General features: G+C 39.8%; 2 protein-coding genes and 1 long non-coding RNA gene across 4 annotated transcripts; 2 read left to right on the top strand and 1 right to left on the bottom strand.

The window, feature by feature from the left end:
- Nucleotides 1–397: 397 nt before the first annotated feature.
- On the bottom strand, nucleotides 398–2386 carry LOC110064992 (perlucin-like protein). The gene is made up of 2 exons (XM_089291439.1): nucleotides 2060–2386; nucleotides 398–1956 (listed from the first exon to the last, which is right to left on the bottom strand). The coding sequence occupies exons 1-2, from the start codon at nucleotides 2284–2286 to the stop codon at nucleotides 1506–1508; spliced, it is 678 nt and encodes a 225-aa protein (XP_089147565.1). The 5' UTR covers nucleotides 2287–2386; the 3' UTR covers nucleotides 398–1505.
- Nucleotides 2387–2717: 331 nt separating this feature from the next.
- LOC110064976 (uncharacterized) lies at nucleotides 2718–12661 on the top strand. 2 transcript variants are annotated; one of them, XM_089291436.1, is made up of 11 exons: nucleotides 2718–2930; nucleotides 4435–4509; nucleotides 5587–5640; nucleotides 5744–5827; nucleotides 6527–6761; nucleotides 7496–7649; nucleotides 8370–8593; nucleotides 8851–8916; nucleotides 9300–9419; nucleotides 10979–11257; nucleotides 11898–12661. In XM_089291436.1, the coding sequence occupies exons 1-11, from the start codon at nucleotides 2829–2831 to the stop codon at nucleotides 12038–12040; spliced, it is 1536 nt and encodes a 511-aa protein (XP_089147562.1). In that variant the 5' UTR covers nucleotides 2718–2828; the 3' UTR covers nucleotides 12041–12661. The 2 variants fall into 2 exon arrangements, with proteins under 2 accessions (XP_089147562.1, XP_089147563.1); XM_089291437.1 differs by lacking the exon at nucleotides 2718–2930 and adding an exon at nucleotides 4280–4340.
- Nucleotides 12662–14453: 1792 nt separating this feature from the next.
- LOC110065028 (uncharacterized) lies at nucleotides 14454–20800 on the top strand. Its single transcript, XR_016207824.1, has 4 exons — nucleotides 14454–14658; nucleotides 18303–18376; nucleotides 19739–19832; nucleotides 20624–20800. It is a non-coding gene; the product is annotated as an uncharacterized LOC110065028 (long non-coding RNA).
- The last annotated feature ends 1725 nt before the right edge of the window (nucleotides 20801–22525 follow it).

The raw sequence follows: 22525 nt of genomic DNA, 5'->3' as shown, positions 1-22525 counted from the left end.
CGTTTTCAAGCGGGTATATTTAGCTTTGCCGTTGATAGAGCCAGTCGTCGACTGCACCAGAATGCAAAAGATTAAAATGAAGCTCGATTTGCGAAACAATTTTGAAAATCTCTCAGTTTAATATCAGCTACTGACTTATCGGTCCAAGCATGAAGTTTGATTGCCACTTTAGCCAAATGATGTATCATTTATGAAGGACGAGAAAGAGAAAGGTTAAGCGTACAATCAATGAAACAAGAAAAAGAATCAAGTCGTGTTATTGTAAACAGTTCGGTGAAAAGTAGCGCAAAATATTTTGAAGAACCTTGTGATATAAATTTACAGATATCTATATCATCTATTCAATACTGCTTCCTCCAATTTTTTTCCATGTGTATTATTTAATTCTTTCATTTCAATACCGTATTCCATGCTGACCGACCCATTCATTTTTAATCAGTCGGATGTTAATACATTTTATGAATACATCGAGTAAGTCAACAATAACAGAGCCGTTCTAGTTTTGACTTACAGTAATTGGTTGTCATAGGTAACATACGTTCTTAGTATAAATCTCGTTCTTAGAGAAAATAAAAGTACCAGCTCCTACAAAATCCACTCTTGGTATTTTTTAAAGACTTACATTTGGGAGACTCAGCCGGGCCACCTTGGCAGTGGGTGAAAGGAGGTGGTTATCTCAGAGGCCGCCACTGACCTGGTACACGCAAAGGCCCAAATTTAATTTGATCCTCTGGTGTCGAAACCAGCAAATGCCACCCCTTTTTGTTCAGTAAATGCTTTAGTAGAATACGTTTGCCAGATATGACGGTAGTCATTATTGTAATTTTGCCCAAAAAGTGAACACGAGTTTTTCAGTGACAATTTTTCACTGTTTGAGTATGAAATTCGGTCATTGCTGACCTCGAGCCTGGTATAGCGAAGCTCATGACTGAATAAATAAACTTTTAACCACAACTTTTAACCACAACTTTTAACCACAATTTTGCTCTTGAATATATTGTCCTACTTCTGCAGGATGTCCAGATTGCAGCTTACTGACCAATACTTGTTGCAGGGAATATCTTTTCTAATTTGCCTAGTTGTTGTATATCTTTAGTGGTATATGTTTTACATTTTTGTTTTGTTCCCGAAACTAGCTCTATGGAATATCGATTTTCGTCATCTTTCTAAAATATTTGATGTTGTTCTAATTGTTTACCCCTATACAAAACCGCATTACAAATACTTAGTGATCTTCCAAATCCAAAATTTATACGGGTACGGAATTTTAAATAGGAACATATATAATCGCAAGGTTTGACAATTGCAACCATGCATCACTTTTATTTTACTGCCATCAAATCACACAGCAGCTCAACCGAAAAGATAAAACGATTGGAATCAACAGGATGACTTGTCTGACAATAACTACTGTACTATAAGCGAAACACCTTATAACCCGGCCAAAACAGTTTGATTTTAATATAGTTCTGCGGTAAAATCGAAAAAATAGCAGCACCGTTAGTTCAGTTGGCCTTCTTCTGGCACAGAATACTTGGGGCGTCCTTCAGCTGGCTCTCTTTCAGGGAGCACCATAAGTCGTTCCACTTTCCCGCTCTACCTCCTTTTCCGAACATGCTGCTAAAGTACTCGTTGTTATTCGCATTGTTTGGCTCGCCACTTCCCCACGGAGAATAATGACCCTTCAGTGGAGTGTTGTCAATCCAGTAAAACTTGTTGTCGGACTTTCGGATAAAACCAAGCCACACGCCATAAAATGTGATTGTGTCCTGCTGCTTCACCAGGCCAAAGATAAAGTTATTTTCCTCAGCGGACCTGATTATGGCGAGGTCTCCTCCCAGATTCTGGCAAGTTCTCCGCGCGTCGCTCCAGTTCAGGGTTGGAATGTTGATGATGAGAAAACAAGACTTTACATGAAGAACCCAACCTTCTGGACAAGCAGGTCGGGTAACTGAAGAATCAAATCAAAATGGAGTTAAATTTTACGAAGATTTAAAGTCAGGAGTGAGATTTATCTTAAACTGCTCATGGACTTTATTGAGAGTTATAAAGCGTTATACCTTTATCAGACAATGAGTCTATTTTGGCTTTGATATCGATCAGCAGCTTTCGTTCAATATTTCCGAGGCCCCAGTTGTTAATGTTAAACGTTTGGTCGGCTAGCTGCGGTGTTTTGTCATCCAGAACTGATGTAAGGCTAGCCTTATTAACTCTATCGCTTGCAGAGACTGTCTTCGACTGCACCAATAAGCAAAAGAACAAGCAGAAGCACGTTTTGGGCAGCATTTCGAAAATCACTAGTTAGCAGATACTGACTCATCCAAATCTGAAGAATTGACTGCGGCTTTAGTGAAATGATGTATCACTTATCAGGAAGAAGGCGAAAAAGAAAAAAGGGTGCTGGAACAGGCATTACGACCACGCGTCAGTGATTGATTGTTAGGTGAAGTTTGTTGTGTTGATAACTGTGACAGCTAAATGGCAAATTTGTTCCAACTATACACAAGGAAATGACGAAGATTCAATATTTCATTCGTCTTGTTTGCACAGTTGCCAGTCAGATATTTCAGTTGAATCGATTCTTGAAAACCTGCTCGCTTTCTTTGATTGTTTTTGAAGGCTTGTGTAACTGCTCAAATAAGAGTGTCTTTTTCCGTCGATTTGAGTTTTGAGGTAAACGATGAATGTCTGGAAAGTTGACAGCTAGAATGCGATGTTTTTGATCGTATTTTTTTTCCTGATTCTCCTATTGTCTAAATGTAGGATATTCTTGTTTCCCAGCACGGCTGGAAAATTTTAATCAATACATATAAGCGAATATATAATGAATGATGTCCTGGTGTTCGACTTTCCCATTATACCGCATTCTGTCGTGTTTGATTCCTCTCGCCTGGCAAAACGGATATATCGATGTGAGAGTGAACTCCCGGGTAGGTAATAATTATAGAACTGCGGTCCATCAGTTCTCTTTTATGAATCGCTATGTATCTTTTTGTTTTAGGTCTCTTTTAATCCGTTAGAGTGTATACTCAAGAAGCAGACTACTCGTCTCCTTTATTCAGAGGCATCCATCGAAAATGTTTACTAAGATATTAAGAGAGGACATGAAGGAAGAAGGGGAAGAGTAATTACCAGAGAGTGTATTCCCAGACGAATCCCTTTCAAGCTGTTTCTAAGTCCTCCACGGATAACGTTACCACCTGCGTTGACTGGGAACTTGAGCTGTCCACATAAACAAAATTCATGTCCCAGAAGGGGAGAGGGCTATTTCTAGACTCTCCTGAGATTCCCGAAACCAAGAATAATCTAAAAATAACCTGGGAAGGATTATCTTAGGAATAACGCCTATAGTGAGGATTAACTCTCGTACTCTTCATCCTCTCTTGCTAAACTGATGCATTATTCCAGTTACAACAGAGAAATAAGACGTATTTCTGAGGCATATGTTTTGTTCTTTTTTCTGCGTTTTAGAAAAAAAAAGTAATGTGTTGCTTTCTCCCAACGTGATGGTTAGGAACTTCCCCACCAAGCTAAATAAACTTTCCCCGTTTCTCACCCAGCTGAGTCAAACCATCAGTTTATTCAACAAATATTGCACCAGACTCGTGTCAAACAACTGACTGGATAGTGCGTACATGTTGGAAGCACACATTGATATTTTCTCGATTTTGATCGATGGAGCCCCAAAGTAATGATATCAATGATTTCAGTGATAATTTCCCAACAGGAAAGCTACTGAAAGTAATTTTCTCAACCAGCAAGAATCTATCAGCGGAACGGATCAGTATTTAAAAATCTCGTATTCAGTCCAGTTGAAGCTGATATTTCCAAACGTCTCAGCATTCCTAAGGGGCGAAATAGTTAACAGCCTACATGTATGTAATTACTTCCATGTTCCCGTTGCCCCTATATTGAATAACTTGTGTTTTTGTCTGCGGAGAGTATTGATATATCAAGGTATTTTGAACAAAATCAAGTGTGTCTCTAGACGTTGATGTGTTGAACACACTAACTTCGTTTCATTTCCTAAACGAAGAGCTTGACAAGAACACATATATTTATTTTTTATTTTCTATATCTTTGAACGAGTGATCAAACACGTCACTCAAAGACGGCAGCTCAATTAAATTTGTCCTGCATCACCTGAAGCAGATGATCAACGATTGAAGAGGATTTATTTGGTTTTGGTGGCATTATGGTGGTTTGTGTAAATTTTCAAGTGCTATTGTCACAGAGAACAAAGCGTTAGTTTGTTATTTTTATTGGATTTTAAGTCGATTTAGTTATTGTTTCATCGCTGCAACATAAAGCAAAAACTGCAGTGGCAAGTTAAAACACTAGTAAAATAACACTATTTATCTACTGCTTTATCGTAGCTTTTAAAACGTAGTGACCTTTTACATTTTTCAATGGATTACTTTTCGTCTTCGGCAGGTTAAAATGGATCGATATCACCATGGAATATGCCGGGAATATTTTGTACTCTTCGTTCTTGGATTTCTTCTTAAGGTAAATTATCTTGAAATATTATAATGAATGCTATTTTGTTAACATTTGTATGCAGTAAATTTTACCTATAGGCAACAGACAATGCCAGTGTACAACTCGAACATACTAACAATTAAAATATAATAATTTTAAGTCCCGTCATGCTGTGATCTGTCCCATAATAGTTTCTCCAATATAATGAGCGATAAAAACCAGGTAAAAAAAGTAATGGTACTGGCTATGATAAAAAACAAAAACAACAACAACAACAACAGCAACAACAACAGCAAAAGAAGTATTTCTGATAAAAGACGAAAGTACCTTATACTGTACTTTTTTTTTTCTCCCTTTGTTGACATCAGGTTATCAGAATGCCCAGGGGACGAGGGGGGGGGGGGGGGCACTACTCGCTTGTATGGGCTGTATAGGTATGTGAGGACCCAAAAGGTATCGTATCGTATAAAAGCGCAAACAAACTCTTGAGAGTGCTCAGTACGGACTGGAAATCATCTTTAACAACTTTACTAGGGACCTAATTATAAGTCAGGTCTGAAACAGGGGACATGTCTTAAATAGGGCATCAAATCTCTGGTCATAAATAGGGAAGGGAAAGTTGCAAATTTTTGTCTTAAATAGGCTAAGGGTTTTGGGAGGCGGGCTGCACACCCCTCCATTTTTTTTTCCCGGAGTACCCCTGCCCCAAAAATGATTAAATTTAAAATTACTGTATAAACGTTGTGAAGAAGACCTTTCCCAGAAGATAAGTCATAATAACTGTGTGGTCTTTTTCTCGAGTGACCAGGTTGATTAATCTGTAGCTTACATTGTCGAGAGGTGGTGAAAGCACTTGTCTTTCACCTATGTTGACCGGGTTCAATTCCGTACTGTGTTCATGTGCAGGTTGAGTTTGGTTTTGGTTTTCTAAGGGTTTTTTTCTCTGGGTTCTCCGGTTTTTCGCTTTCTGCATTTTTTTTTAAATTCAAATTCGACCAGGATATAGAACGACCCGCATGAAAACCAACTACTATTGCTGTGACTTGGTCCCTAAATATTGTAATTCAAATACTTTTCTAACCTCACATGTCTTGTTATTTTCAGGAAATCACTTGCAATGGCAACATAAAGCAATTTCCAGCGGAAGAAAACCGGGAGGTAAATTATAAAGATGTTAAACTCGATAAAACTCGATTAACTAGTTAAAAGTGTGTTTATTTATTATGACTAATTTTTATCGTTGTTGTTTCTTACCGTACAGGAACATACTGTACACAAACGAGCCACTGATGTCTCTAGTGCTGAATACATTTACAAAAGGCACAAACAAACGTACAAATCTGAGGTGGGAAAAAAAACGCTCCTTTCATTCTCACCGTCTTCATGAAATATTTTATTTTCTAATTAACAACTACGTGATGTCATACAAATTAACTGTGATGCATACAAATTAATATTCTAGAATATACTTTAACAATTTTCGTATTTGATGCTATTCTATTTAACATGATAAAATGGGCACTTTCCATTTGACCCCCGATAACCTCCAGGAAATTTTTAAAGGAAAGAGTAAATTTTCTATATAAAATATATATCGCTATTCCAAAATGCGAGCTACTAAACCGAAAGCTCCGAAAATCACGGAAGGAGAATCAAATTGCACGGTGAGAAATTTTTGAAAATTTGGGTATCCCTCGCGAAGTTTGTCTTCTCTTACTAAAATTCCAGAAAATGTTATTCCATTCGCCACCAGGAATTTCCGAAATGTGAAAAAGGGAATTTCTGGTCTAACTGAATGGAAAGCTTCTTAGGGCTTCGATGATTGGTTATTGCTGCTCAGATGCACTTTTATATCGTGATTTAACATGAAGGGGTGAAAAAAGACACTTGCAGAGAGGCTGAATGTGATAAATCATTGTTGTATCATCTCAACAAGTGAAGGCTTATTTCCATTATCCAGTTTTCCAGAGACTTTTTAACGTACATCTGGTTTCGAATAGCCCAGGGTAAGTTTTTGTAAACTGACAATCTTTCTTATTTCTAGGCTACCTACTACGGCGACTACCCCGGAGGTGGCGCATGCGCTTTAGATCCACTCTCCCCAATGTCTTCTCAGCCCGGTTGGATAAGAGTGGCTGCAGGTTCAGATGACTTTCAAAAATCTCTCGGCTGTGGAATGTGCGTGGAAATTACAGGTTCAGGAAAAGGAAGTGGATTAGATCCCGTCACTGGAGTTACCAAAGCCATTGTTCACGATTTGTGTGGAGGCTGTGGCAAAGGTGATTTTCATATGAGCATAAAATAACCAGAGTGATTGCTTTGCAATGTAGACCACTGAAGTGAAAAAAATTCAACTCCCACAGGATTGGTTTGGCTCAAGAAGTTTAGGGCCTTGTCAGGAATGTAAACTAACAAAAGTCTTTCACCCAAGCATTAAAGGAGCACAGTCACGGTTTGCGCATATTGAAAAGTTTAGCCTCAATTTTTCAAATCCGTGTTAATCTTCTCCATCCTTAGCCATCCCTGTTCGTTTATGGTTTATCATTATGTCTTTGGTGTTTTTCCATCTTATTAAACTGTTATTTTCAGGTTTCCTACCATTTAAAGGTAATTTTGTATGTGGACAAACTGAATCAAAATACCGCGACTGAGCTCCTTTAATGATTCCGTCATGGCCGCCACATCAAGTTAGTATCAATGTAGCCACCGTGACGTCATGAGAAAACACTTTATAAGGTTAAAGGGTTTTAAGGTTGAAAAAACTTATTTCCTTCCCTTTCCGGTCACACAACGGTAGGACCAGGGCGAAGAAGCCTTAAATTGGGGTTATATTTGCATACAAACAACTGTCTTTTAGAATTGGATATCGAGATTATATAATGATTTCAAACGGTAAAAAGGTAAGAAAACTACCGAAGTAGAGTATTAAATATGCATGGAATGAAGTTACAAAGAAGCCATCCGATCAACCGCCATATTTTGTTCGCGACTGAACGACCCCTGTTGACTGCAGGTGGCTATGACCTGTATATCCCTGGTGACGGTAGATGGGATATCGAAACAAAAGCCATTGACTGTCCAATTGTCCCGGGTAAGGATGGCAACATCATGTTCAGATTTACTGGAAGCAACCCGTGGTATGTCAAATTGCAAGCGCGAAACATCAAGTAAGATCACCATTTATTTTCGTAATTTAGTCCGCCCAGGTTGTCGAAACGTCAGTTACCAACAACAGTTCTTTTCAGAACTATCCTCACCCGCACGATCTTACTATACGAACTACTGATACTCCTGGGTTCAAACCATTTACCATAAACAAATGATATCTTCATTACATACGCGCATAAGATGCGCGAGTGACTGTTGAGTCCCAAATGTTGCAATATCTATTTCTAACCATAGACTGAGAAATGTTTCCCCTGTCATTATTTTTTGCCTACATTTACATAAAGGAGATAGAAAAGGCAGTCCACTAAGCTCTTGTGACGAGCTTGATGAATTGTGGTTTTTCTCGTTCCTCTTCATGTGTTAAGCAAAGCATCCATGTTCCCTTTTGCACTTTTCCACATCAGATCTAACTTGTTAAAATGACCTTTCATTTCAACTTTGTACTAAAAAAAATATTTTTTGAGATATTAGAAGTCAGAAGCAAGTTTCGGTGAATTGCACTCTAGATTCTTTCACATCGTTGGCTAAAAAGTTATTTGAAAAACCACATTAAATATGTTGCAAGTTGGTAACAAAAACTAAGCTACACATTTACTTGAAATGACATCCGACGATGTCGAAACGTCGTATATTTATTTCGCTAATATATAAATTTCCCTCAAGTCTTACTTATTCGCTTTTGCTAAAGTTGGTCATTTTTAGTTTCAATTAATTTTCAGAGTTCCGGTAGCTGGTATGGAAATCCTTAAAAATGGAAAGTATTCTTGTCTCAAGAGGACTAGTGACAATTACTTTACTGGTGATGGTCTGGGTAAAGTTGACTTTCCCATGACTGTACGAGTGACCGCGGTGACAGGAGAACAGAGGGAAGTGGTCTTACCATCCATGGAGAATGATAAAAATATTCTAAGTGATGTTCAGTTTTCCGGATTTGCGTTTGGCGGTAAGCTATTCCGTAGAGTGCAAATAAAGTGCTAAAGATCTATGAGTTTTTTTAAAGGGAACCTAAAGCGCATTAAAAATTGCCTCAGAAAACGCGTCGGTTGAACACAGAAAGTCCATAAAAAAGAAACTAGATACGTGGGGCGAGCTGGGCGTTGGATTGAAACGCTACCATAGCGCGGAGTGTACGCTATGCAAATTTGTCCACAAAATGTCGCATAATTTTATTTAACGTGTTGTTGTTGTTGAACTTTTCAGCCGGTCCAAGCAGTATTAAATGCGCAGGCCAAGGAAACAAACCTCCTTATCCCGCAGGGGGTATGGGTAAGTAGACGAATGTGCTCTGCAGAGGACAGTGTTTAATGTAGAATATGAGAGCTTTTTTAAGAGAAAGGTTCTAAGTGTAATGTAGCAGTTTTGAAACTGAAACACGAAATATTGAGACCTTTTTAGAATATCCCCGTGTTAAAACTCAGTTTTTTTTGATGTATTTGTATCATTGATATCCATTGTAAATTTAAGTATCATACATAATCAATTGTTTCCTCCTAAAATCTTGTAAACATTATCATAAGCAAAACAAAACTGATTTTTTTTTCGGCAAGAGATATAGAGTGGCATAAACCGCAAGCAGTTCACTGCAATGATTTGTTTTCATTCTTTGTGATGTTTAAAAAGATGTTATTGCGTTTCTTTGCCTACGACAGCTCCTGGTGAAGGTCCTGGGCCAAGCGCCCCATCACCACCTCCTGGTCCACCCTCCCCTCCCTCGGGGCCAACTACAGGAAGCGTTGGAGCACCTGGTACTTCCTCTGGGGGCGGAGCTGGTAAAGCAGTTTGTCTTGGATTATATATGATCCATTATTTGCGTGTATAAAACCAAAATCATATACTGCATAACAAAACCTGTATCATGTTACTTGTTCAGAACAGAACAACTAATGTTCTACCTCGTGACATCGGGTAAGCGAGTTGCCAGAAGCGGCGACCCAAGTTTAGCCTCTTTCAGGTGTTCAGTTAGTTGGGGCCCAGCGCGGAAAACGGCGCGCGAAAAATTAGGGAGCTTAAGCAAAGACGACGGCGACGACGCCAAGGACAACGCTTAGTAAAAAATGAATTGATACATCTTTTTACCCAGCGAAATTCGCGATTGTCTAGATCTGTTCGGTACGCCAATGGCTCTGAAAACGTATCCAGGCTAAATATGCAATGCCGACGTTCAGTTCCAAATGAAAATATGAAAAATTAGCAAGCGTCGTCCACGTTCAGTAGACGACGCAGAACTTGGTCATTTCACGCTGTTGTTTTGTAGAGGACAGCAAGGAAATGTACAAAGATTTATGACGCACGTGCACAGCTATTGTTTTGCTCAGTAAACCTTTTGTTTAGTGACGTTCTCGTTGCCGTCGTCGTCGTGGTTTGCTTAAGCTCCTTAATATTGCAGGAGCTCGGCGAGAGAAAGGGAAAGAACGCGTTCTTTCGCTTTTCTCTCGCCGCGCTCCTCCCCTATTTTTTCGCTGGCCGTTTTTTTGGAGCTGCGCTCCAACTAACTGAACGTCTGAAAGAGGCTAACCCAATTTTGGCGCTAAATGTAAATTTAAGAGGCGCCACGAATTCCATTTCTAAAATATAACATAATTTCTTGTGCTCAAAGCGCAGTAAAAGTTTAAAAGTAGACTACATTTTCTGGGCTCAACCGAGCTTCATGAGCCACAATAAAAACTTGAATGTTAAGGAAAGTTATATATCATTTTGATTATTGTGACTGATCAAACTCGGTTGACCCAAACCCAGTATAAGTTTCTCTTTTAAACGTTTATCGCGCTTTGTGCACCGGACATTATTTTATGTTTTAATTATGATTCCAAAGCGGGAACACAATATTTTTGATTAAATGTTCCATATTTGTTTTATTTCTTACGACCTGTTTTGTTTTGCATTCCAATTATTTTCCGTGAGCAGTCAATGCGGTCTCCAGTTAGAAAAGAGTGACCAGACCAATGCTTTGCATGCATGTAATGCCATGCCAGGACAGGACGGTACAGTGCAATGTAGGCTAATACAAATTTCATGGTCACTGGCCTCATAAACAGAAACAAAAAGGTCAAACAAGGTTAACGTCCTCTGTTAGGATCAAACTGATCTAGGTAGTAGTTTGAAAACAATAAAATGTAATGATCTGCATACACGTTGACAGAAATAAAGCAAAATGTATTTCTGTCATTATTTACAACGTGATTCGGTTCTTTTTTGCTGTACGTGCTAATTCTCTTGATGAAGAGTTCAATCACATTTTAACTTGCACATTTTCGTTCTAAAATAATATATCAAGAAACTGGTGCATGCCCCCTCCCATGTTAGTTGTTGTTGTTGTTGTTTTTTCCAGCCGGCTCAGATTTCTGCGCGAATAGAGACAGTGGCATGTACCCAGACCCCGACGACTGCGCAGGATTCATCATCTGTAACATCGGTAAAGCACACCGCCAGAAGTGCGCTCCACCCCAGCTTCTCCGAGCAGATACAATGAACTGTGATCTGCCAGAGAGGGTAGACTGTGGTACCAGACCACGACGCTATAAGGATCTGGCACAAGGGCTTTCCTTGACTGACACGCCACAAGGTCATTATAGCTCCTACATGAAGCCAGCTCCAGGTGCCAACCGAGGTATGATGTTTCACTTATTTAAAGCTACGGCATTTGCTTACCGACCGGCAACGCGTGTCCATAGAAGAACGGCTATGATTTTTTTTTTTTGCTTTTGTTTTCGTTTTTGCTTTTTCGTAGGACTTCGGCATTCGCTTACCGACCGGCAACGCGTGTCCATAGAAGAACGGCTATGATTTTTTTTTTTGCTTTTGTTTTCGTTTTTGCTTTGTTGCACGACTTCGGCATTCGCTTACCGACCGGCAACGCGTGTCCATAGAGGAACGGCAAAAAGAATCTTAAACGGTGAAGACTGGGTAGAGACTGACACTGAGCATGGATAGGTTACTTGATGTGCCAAGATTGTGAGCCGCACCATCATTTGCATAGTTTCATATTCATGTTGTCCATCTACGTTTACGAAATTACAGCCACATAAGAAAGCATTAACGGAATTCATGATATATGTCGTGTGTGGATGAAAGGCGGGGTAAACGCGTCTACAGACCGTAAATATACACGTGTCTGAAGGTTTACAAGACTACGAGATCTCGCTACGTTTTACACTTTCGACGCGTAATCGCTGACTATAACTATGGACCTGTTTACATGGAGAAACGTTGTTTGACCTATTCATGTATTCTCCTTTTATTGTTTTCAGATACTAAAGCAGCTCAAAAGCCACAGAGCAGTTCTTCCATCAAGCAGATCTCACCATACGAGATAACAATGCGCTTAGAAAAGGCAAATGGGCATGCAGTACTGTATAAACCTAGAGAAAGAAGCCAGCAAGAGCATGATTAACACGCTAGTCTGTCCGTAGCAAGGGTGGGGAGGGTATTCAAACATGGAAGGTCATCCTATATAGAAAAATGATTTAGATTAATAGCTGAGAGACTTTGAAGTGATCATGGGGACGTTGACGAAAGCATGAACATGTTTTTAAATTAAAGTATCAATGACAGTGTTGAAACAGCTGGCAATACTTAACGATGTATTCTAGTTTAGGAGAGTTTCGTGAATTTGGTTTCCGGCGCATAACACTTACTTCATTTTGATCTGTAGCTTTTGAAGTAATATATCAAACATGAGAGACAATGTTTCATCGGAATTTCCAAACACCGAGAAGAGAGTTGAAAATACGACGCGGAGCGGAGTATTTTTGACGAAAATGGGATGTCATGTTGGATAGCCGATGAAACACTGTCTCGAGTGTTTGATATATCTTCTCATCGAAACAAAAACTAAGGAGTAAACGGAGAAGTAAAATCGTCAAAATCTATGCTAATTAAGACCGGGTATCCAGACCTCCTTCACGGTTGTGATTTTCTTCGATTTAACTTGATGGATTATTAACGAGTTTCAGAATATAAGATATACATTGTGCTTTCGCATTTTGGAATACAGTTCATGGTCTCCCAACTAGCTCATTTGCCACAACTCATCTGAGGTCATCATTGTCACGGCATAACCAACATATAAGCGTTATCCTTTAGTTACTGGCAATTTCCCAGCAGGAATGTTTCAACTCCTGCTTCCAAACTAATTTCCTTGCAAGAAGTTGCCTGTCGGCAGACCCATCACCCAAATTTGCTCACAGCACGGCAAACTAGGGAGTGGGGATTCCAGGATCATATCTAAATCTGAAGTGGATGGGGAGAGGGGAATAGTGGTCGGGGAAAAACTGACAGAATATAAAGAAAAATTTAATCAGTCACAAACTACAACTCACCTTCTGCGATTTTTTTTACTCAAAATAAGCACCCCGGGCCCCTCCCCTAGATCTGCCACTGGTATGCTCCTATCACGTGACATTGTCAATCCTAATAAAATGCTGGAGTTAGGTTGACACGTAATGTTATTAAATGTGTCGAACACTAACTTTAACGTCTAGTCGAGGACCACCTTATTTAAAAAAAAAAAAAAAAAAGATATGAAGTTGGCTCAGAACCACTTCGACAGATTTTTTTTTAAGCCGCTGTCAAAAGATTCATAAAATCGTGCTTATTACAATTCCACGATAAAATGTAGGGGTCACCGAGCTTTTTCTGAGTTATAATCCCTTAAGAGCTGTTTTTGCTGTTGCTATTGTAACCTTTTATAACCACCTCTTGTTCAACAATGACTAGGTATTTGTGTGATACTAATCATTGTAACATCACCTTATAACTGATAGCCCTTGATTCGTCAAAATATAACTGCTTGCAACTACTGGACGTTCCCTCCCTCCCGTTTTTCTTCGGTGGGTGGGTTACGGCTACACGTAGGCTAAAACTGTTGCCTCCTCACGGTCATTACAGCATTATGCTGTTTATTCCGAGTTAAGATGTTCAATGTGACGTTTATATAAGAAAGCAGTTTACAAAAATTCACTTTTCTAGTCAGTCTAATCTATGCTAATGTCCAGTATGTCACTTTCACTTGTCAAAATATGGGACACCCAAGCCGAGCCCTGGGGGTGGGGTGGGTGCGGAGGAAATGCGGTATTTAATGGAAGAAGGGCGCTAAATCGAATCATTGCTGATGCAGTACTTAAACAAAGGACAGGAGCCCATCACTAGGAGCGTGCAACTACCCCATATTCCTGTCACGGCGTATCACAGACCGATCTATTTGTGGTTTGAATTTACCGCGAATTCAGACCCCCGGAGGAACAACAGTGACCAATCAAAAGCATGGACTTCATTTTTAACTGACGTTATCATTTCACCGGAAGATTAAAAACAAAAACAAAATTTTAAACAAAAATGGAAAAAAAAAAAGGAAAATTTCCTTGCCGATGCGCGCTCATGTAGACCGAAACTGACCTATTACGCGGGAGAAGAAGCCTAAAAATAGACCGGTCTGTAAAAATGCTGTGACAAAGGCTTAGTATTAGACTTGCCACAAGTCGACCTTTGCTCAATCCTTGGTATTTGAGCGACGAAGTCGCGAGTGAAACCAACAGGCCAGGGAAGTATAATTGGAAAGGACTTTTATAAAGTCTAGCTTAGTATGGGAGTTGCATCGCCGCTCCTTCTGATGGGCTTCTGATGGAGATTGTTATATGTTTACGAGCGTATCTACTTTAGAAAATATACACCGAAATGTATTTTGAGATGATTATTAATGCCGTATAGTTGTTGATTAACGACCAAAAAATCGCGTAAAAAGTGATCGTGTATGTTTAGGCAACTGCGTGACATTATAGCGTGACATGACGTCAAACATTCAGATGACGTCAGTTATAGCATTGCATATTCATTTTGGTTGAAGTCAAGCAACATGGAGGATCACGACGTAGAAGCCCTAAAACTTCAGGAATATTGGAAGCAGGTAATGGAGGAGTACACCTCTGATAGCTCAAAACTTCACGAATACCTGAAACAAAGCATGGCAGATTTTCCAGCTGGAGACGGAGAGCTAAAAATGTTCAAGTTCAGGTACGGGATTAACTGGACCACTTTAAAATTCTGAAGTATTGGGCAGTCACGGTTCAGTAGATTTTGTTGTTTGTTTCCTTCTCAAAGTAGGAAATTAACTTTACCCTTAGAAGCTGAAACCGTTAAGGTTCTGCCGTTTTCCGTTAACTTAGCAGAGCGGCGAACTTTTAAATTTCGTTTAAAATACTCGATCGTGACGGCGACATTGATCATTTCGTGATGAATATGACATGACATAACAATGTGCGCTGCATCATATGTGATGTTAATACTTCTTGCAACAGTATTGAATTGATAATTTTTGACATGAAACTCATTGCATTACTAGCTACTCCCTTCCCTGCCAGAGCCAAACACCCTCTCCAACCAGCGGCCATAATGATTTTTTTCTCAAAAACCGGAGATAATTGATGCAAGCCATCGTGAATAAGCGGCCCTCAGTTGTGTCCTTTGTTTGAGGATTGAGGACTTATATACACGTCCTCGGTCGTTGCGTGACAAAACCGAGGACGTATATATACGTCCTTGGTAGGGAAAGGGCAAGGAATTCAATGAAGAATATTCACGATTTACCTCGGTTTTCGTCGGTACGTTCTGAAAAATTCCACTGGTTACGCGTAGCATAAACGAGAATCTGATTCGCTGATTTAGAAACTAGAGGGTTTATATTTTTTTTGAAGTAGTGAAAACCGTTCGTGATTTCTATCTAGTTGTGTAATAATTCTTAGCAGTTGAGAACGCATTGGCAAATGATAATTTTCAGAGGTCGAAACTCATACTTGATCTTTTGAAACTGCGAACCTACAGCGTTTAGAATTAACACTGAGACAAGATTCCCCCAACAGGACCTTGGCATATTTACCGACGTTCTGTGATATTGTTTACGTAGAGAACAATACCATGCCAGACAGAGATATTCTCTTCTCTTTCAATTCGGGTGTCTGGAAAACCTGAATAGCGAGTAGCGAATAGTTACGAATAGCGAACAGCGAAGAGTCCCGAATAGCGAATGACGAATAGTGCGAATAGTCTCGAATAGTGGCGAATAGTGGCAAATAGTGGCAAATAGAGGCAAATCGTAGCAAATACGGCACCCAGTATCTCGCAGTCAACCTCGCAGCAACGTAGGCTGGGATTTTCCCGCTAAAAAGAACAGACGCATATCAGGCCGAAAGGGTTTCTAAACGTAATTTCTTCTGTTTTGATCGCTGCAAAAGCGCAAATGCGTCTTTATTAGGTTTTCCTCGGCCTTTTGTTTTCTGTTTTGTTAATGTCGGTGATGGACAGCCCTAGCCTGAGTCCGGAGAAGAAAAGGTAATAAATTCCGTTACTTATTTGGATAATTAATTAACGCAGGATATTAGATCTAAGCGGTGACTATTAACGACTATTCGTCACTATTCGCCACTTTTCGCGACTGTTCGCCACTATTCGCACTATTCGAGACTATTCGCACTATTCGGGACTATTCGCTATTCGCTATTCGGGTTTTCCAGACACCCCTTTCAATTCTGCTCGGTGAGAGACGAGAGGAAACTTCTGCTCGCAACCTTTCGAAATCCCATCGTGCACGCTCGAACTATATCAGCATGTCGCATGTGTCGTGCTGTCACGTTTTTACACGCAAATTATTCGTTATTTTGGTTCAACATTGTGGCGATATTTTTTTTAATTTCGTCTTTTAACCTTTTTTAGTTAGAGAAAGTACAAACATTTCGTAAAGTTCTACGAAGTACTGAGTGTCATGGGAAAGACGAATTAAAGTGGTTCGAACGGAGTAACGATACTGTTCAACTTTAAGAGACTATCAATCCAACAGAAAATCGAACGTTACTGGTGTCATGAAGTTACAAATGACATACGTTTTACCAAAATGTGAGTTACCATGGTAACAGTATGACCTCATGCCCCCTTTTTATTAAAGACCCGTTTACCTTATCATTAAGGGTAATTTTTCGTTTACGATGTCGCGATCTACGACTTGAAATAGCTGCCTTAGCGACGGTAAATTTTAAATATAAAATTGTGAGAGCGTTTTTGAGAAAATTGCAGGTGAAATAATGAAGTGTATTATCGTTTGTCACACGATGTAGTCACTTTAGATGTAGATCGCGACGTTTCGACTGCTTACTGCTGGTCTTCTTCAGGCGATAAGGTCGACTGATCGCACGGAATCATTTATATCACAAAGGTCGGCTGTGATTGGTGCATTTCGATCCTCCTATTGTTCCATTGTTCCGACGAGTAGCTGTTCCCTCAGTGGTCCGCTGTTGTACCGTTCTCCTGTTGTTGTGTTTTTTGATCGTGGGCATCCATGATTCAGGAATTTCAATTCCACTATTCCTGTTGATGGTATTAGGGTGAAGTCTTATGTGAATAGCTTCCTTGACCCCACGTGTGTACCAGTGAGGATCTCGATCAATAAACTTGACCTCATTCCAGATAGGATAGTGGCCGGTCTCGTGGGTGTGTTCAGAAACGGCGGAGGTCTGGGTACAGGCGAGTCGTATATCCCTGTCGTGTTCTTTGATCCTCTCCTGCATAGATCTCCCTGTTTCTCCGATGTAGACTTTGCCGCGCCGTCTCGTTGTTCGTAAATCGATCCGTTGTACTGGAAGTACGTAGATCTTAATAAGAAATCCAACAGGTCCCCAATTTGAACTGGTGTAAGTGTCGTGCGGCCGGCCAGGCCTGCGTCGTTCTCCATTTTTTTTGTAGCACAGCTTGTACGGCGCCCTCGATCGGTACGTTGGTAAACAGTGACTCTACGTCGAAAGACACCATGATCTCGTGGTGCTGGATCTCTTCACTGGCGATGGTGGAGGCGAAGTTAGTTGAGTTTTTCACTGTGAAGTTCGAGTTTCCTACAAGAGGAGATAATACGTTAGCCAAGAAAGCAGACAGGTCGTATGCAAAGGTGTTGACACACGACACAATTGGCCTAAGCGGTATGTCGGCCTTGTGGATCTTCGGCAAACCATAGATCCTAGGTGGTTGTTTGTGTCGGGGTCTGATCTTATTATAAACCGTCTCTGATATGTGTCCATTCCGTTTCAGAGTTAGCAGCTTCTCAGATAGCTTCCGGGTCAAGCGGTCTGTCGGATCTTTGTTGAGCAGCTGGTATGGTCCGGAATCAATTAGCGCTGACATTTTTGCGTGGTATGTGTCAGTCGGAAGGACCATGATGGAGTTGTCCTCTTTTGGGCTTTTAAGAGCCTCCTGCTGTTCCTTCGTGATGTTGGGCGTGGGTGGTTGTGCCTGTTGAAGGATGGTGTTGACAGATCTCCTGACTGTGTCTGCTCGTTCTGTATCCAGTGGCCTGACTGCTAACTTTCTTTCTAGTCGGACTAACTGATCGAGTGTCCAGCTGACTGACTGCCTGACTGACTGATTGATGGTTCAAATGACTGCCTACGTAACTAACTGACAGACTGAATGAATGGCTAACTGTTGGATTAACTTACCGGTCGATTTAGTGATTGATTGGGTAAAACATTTCGTGACCTTTATTGTTGTTTTGAAGTATTATTGCTAACTTTGTTGGAAGGTTTGGATCTGATCAGTAGCACGCGGACGACTGGAACTTGCTCGATTTCTCACTTCTTTAAACTGAAGTTGCAATTGTGCTCTTTCATTCAATTTAGGGTGTTGGAAAGCCTCCCCTTTTGCTTTCTGCTTCAGTTTTCTTCGCCATTAAAGATGCTATCACGAACGCCAGGTGAGTTCCTTCGAGTGACAATCCCAGGACACCCCTATAACAGGAGCAATAAAATTACAAGAGCTAGCCCTGGCCCTAAGAACTAATACATATATTACTGAACTCTTAAAAATCTGAAGAAAACTCTGGCTGTTTTGTAACTTTGTAGTAATTGACTTATCCCGTTAACGCTTTCACTTATTTGTTGCAAAACAAAAATATACTATTTTATGTCATGTTCCCGAGAGGCGAAACTCGGAGAGGTCACTTACAGTCATGGACGCACACACAAGTTATGAGGTTATATCGTCAAATAATGTGTTAATTAATTGTATCTGAAGGAGAAAAATTATTGTTACTGGCAATCATTGGTAAAGTCCCTTTCAATTCCATTAAGTACCCGCATTGATATTGTTCAAAATATTTTATACCATCGTGTCCGTGTCACGACTTGTCAGACATAAGTTATTTCATGTTTTACCTCTTGGTGGATTATAAAAAAGCTATATAAAGGCAGTCGATACTCTAGCAGCCTTTGTGGCTCTAAAGATGTCATGTAATTGGATCCTCGAGTTATTGGGTTCCCAAGTCATCACTGAACTCAGTGGGTATAAGGAGATAGAATTGTGTATGATGGGAGGTGTTGTTGTAGTTTACAAAAGACCAAAGTTAACGAAGGGAGGGAGTGATATGAAGAGCACACGTAAATATTGATTTCTGGAAACTTCTAGAATGTTTAGTCACGCAATGTTTGTGCCAGAACCTTCTATTGTCACGCTATGGAACATTTTAGAACATTCTACCGAATGATGTAATGATAATGTCATGTTACATAAATAGAAGCTTCAAGAATGTTCTAGAATATTTGATAAATGTATATAAAGAATCATCTAGGTAGTATAGATTGTCTCGTTAGTTCTCGGCAGAGACCGAGAGAAGAAGTTATAAAGTCTCGTTAGTTCTCGGCAGAGACCGAGAGAAGAAGCTACAACCCAGTTAGTTCTCGGCAAAGACCGAGTGGAAAAGCCATAGAGTGATATTGCAATTGTGAAAGCTATTGAGGAACTCTGTTTAAGGTCAAGTGGACCGTAAGGGGACACCGAGATTTGTTGTGAGTTTGTGTCAGTGGTGACTCAAGTTTAGCGGTAGGCTTAACTTAGTTTAGTAGTAGATTGCATTGTTTAGAAATCGCTCCTTTGTAGCTAAGATTATATTACATATTATTAAATAAGTAAGTTGGGTTCGTAGAAGAGTTTTATAGTTTCTTTCTGGCGGTCAAGCGAGACCGTAACAGGAGTTAGATTGCATTGCAGTAATGTCAACCTCATTTATCTTCAAATAAAACTCAAAAGCCTAAAATTATTTAATGTTTTACTTCTTAAGACGTGAGTCAGGTGTTGAAAGTAACTTCAGACTGGACAGTCCTGCCACCAGCGAGCGCATAAGAATGGCTTGTGTCGACCAGTTTACTGAACAAGTAAGTCATTTTAGTCAACTAAGGCCTTACAGTCACATTTTCTTGACTAGCAAGTTGATGGCAAACGACTGCTGCAATGATGCATAAAAGCAGGCATTTTTATACTAGATAATAACAAGGGATAAAAAGTTACTCCATAGAATAAATGAATCGAAAGCGAAAAATCTAATTGTTTTAGTAGAATTTTGACTAAATTTCTTTCAAATCACGATTTCCAATCATTATTCTGCATACCGTAAACTGCCGCTTATAGATGGGCCTATAATCGGGGGGGGGGGGGGGTGGGGGGAGGTGGGCTTATAAGCGGAGGTCTTATAAGTGGCAGTTTATGGTATTAAGAACTTTGTCAAAAATGCGCCCCTTTTAAATTGTTGAGACTGTTTACACGTATTCATCACACCATTGAACAACTTTGAGGTTTTTATCTCGCATAATTCCTGGATTTCCAGTTCAATTTCCTTTCTTTATTCCTCTTGGGAATTGAGTTATCCAGTAACATTTCTTAAGTTTGCCCCTTCATAAATCACGTATCCAATTTGCATCAATGTGAAAGCAAACATGGCGGCTTTAGTGAATGTGGTCAACGTGCCCTGTTAACTACTTTTGTAATATTTGCTTCGTCTGTTTGAGTGGCATACCTACCAGCTTGAAACCAGCTATCTCATGGTAGCTTGGGACCAAGTGCATTTACGGCTATAGAAATGTTTGATTGTTTTATTTATTATTTTAAAAATAACGTCCGCCAGGATCAGTTTGTCTCTAAATGTATTTTGATTTTCTGTATTTTACAGTTTACTTCCGATGACGATTCCAGAGTCAAAGACTTTAACGTGTACCCTTAAAGAAAGGAACGTCCAACGTCTGAAGTGTTCAGAGAAAATGAACACCTTAAGATGATCATTGTGACAGTTGTCAGCAAAAATCTTACATTACTAAATTATTATATTATATATTGTTTTATTATTGCATTGTATTGTATTCTGTTATACTAACTCTTGGAAAAATGGCTCAAATTTGAAAAAATGTGTCACACTTGGAAAAAAGGACCACACCTCGAAAAATGGGTAACACTTGGAAAAATGGTTCACGTTTGGAACAATGGGTTACACCTCGGTCACTCTTGAAAAATTGGGTCACACTTAAAAAAGGGGGACGCACTTGGAAAAATGGTTCACACTTGGAAAAATGGCTCAAATTTGAAAAAATGTGTCACACTTGGAAAAAATGGGGTCCACCTCGAAAAATGAGTAACACTTGGAAAAATGGCTCACACTTAGAAAAGTGAGTCCACTGGAAAATAAGGGGGTCACACTTGGAAAAATATGTCAAACTTGGAAAAATGGGTCTGACTTGGAAAAATGGGTCTGACTTGGAAAAATGGGTCACACTTGAAAAAAACCTGGGTCACACTTGGAAAAATGAGTCACCCTTGAAAAAATTGGTCACATCTGGAAAATTAATCTCACTTGGAAAAAAAGGGTGCACTCTTGGAAAAAAGGGTCGCATTTGTAAAAATGGGTAACTCTTGAAAAAATGGGTCACATTTGGAAAAAAGGGGACGCACTTGCAAGAATGGGCCCCACTTAGAAAAGTGGGTTACACTAGGAAAAATGGGTCACACTTAGAAAAGTGGGTCACATTTGGAACAATGGGTGACACTTCGGTAAATAGGTCACACGCAAAAATGGGTTATACTTGCAAATGTGGGTCACACTTGTAAAAAAGGAGTCATACTGGGAAAAATGGGTCACACTTGGAAAAAAGGATCGCACTTGGAAAAATGGGTCACACTTGGAAAAAATGGGGTCACTCTTGGAAAAAGGAGTTACACTTGGAACAATTGGTCACATTTGGAAAAATGGGTCATTCTTGGAAAAAATAGGTGACACATGGATAAATGGGTCACCCTTAGGAAAGTGGGTCACACTTAAAAAAATTGGTCATACTTTGAAAAAGGAGTTTTATACATGCAAAAATGGATCACACTTGGAAAAAAGGGTCACGCTTGGAAAAATGGGTCACAATTGGAAAAAATGGGTCACACTTGGAAAAATAAGTAACATTTGGAAAAATGGGTCACACTCAGAAAAGTAAGTCAAATTCAATAAATGGGTCACTCTTGGGAAAAAGGGGTTCACACATGCATAAAAGAGTCACACTTGGAATAGGAAGTCACACTTAAAAAAAGATTAAACTTTGAAAAATGGGTCACGCTTGGAAAAATGAGTCATACTTGGAAAAATGGGTCACACTTGGAAAAATCGATCAAACTTGTAAGAATGGGACACACTTGAAAAAAAAAGCGCCACATTTTTGAAATTGCAAAAAAAGGGGTCAGACTTTGAGAAAAAATAGGTCACACCTTGGAAAATGGGTCACACTTGGAAAAAACTGGGTCACACTTAGAAAAATTGGTTACATTTTGAGAATTGGTCACTCTTGGTAAAAACGGGGTTACACTTGCAAAAAAGGGTCACACTTGGAACAAGTTTTACTTAAGTAACCCACCCGACCCCCTTGCCGCAATGCTAATTAATTAATTGAAATTAATGAATTAAACAAACATTAAAGTTTACACCTTAGCGCCATAGGGCCATAGTGCCATAGCGCCATAGCGCCATAGCGAGTTAGTTCCTTAGCGGCAGGCAACCCCCATAACCATCCCAATAGTGCACTCTGCACTAAAAATGGGC

This window comes from Orbicella faveolata, unplaced genomic scaffold (genome assembly GCF_042242905.1).
Source record: "Orbicella faveolata isolate gen_17 unplaced genomic scaffold, um_ofav_v1 contig_24, whole genome shotgun sequence".
Classification (NCBI taxonomy): domain Eukaryota; kingdom Metazoa; phylum Cnidaria; class Anthozoa; order Scleractinia; family Merulinidae; genus Orbicella; species Orbicella faveolata.
Note: the sequence above shows the minus strand (reverse complement) of the source record. Positions and strands in the feature narration are given on the sequence as shown.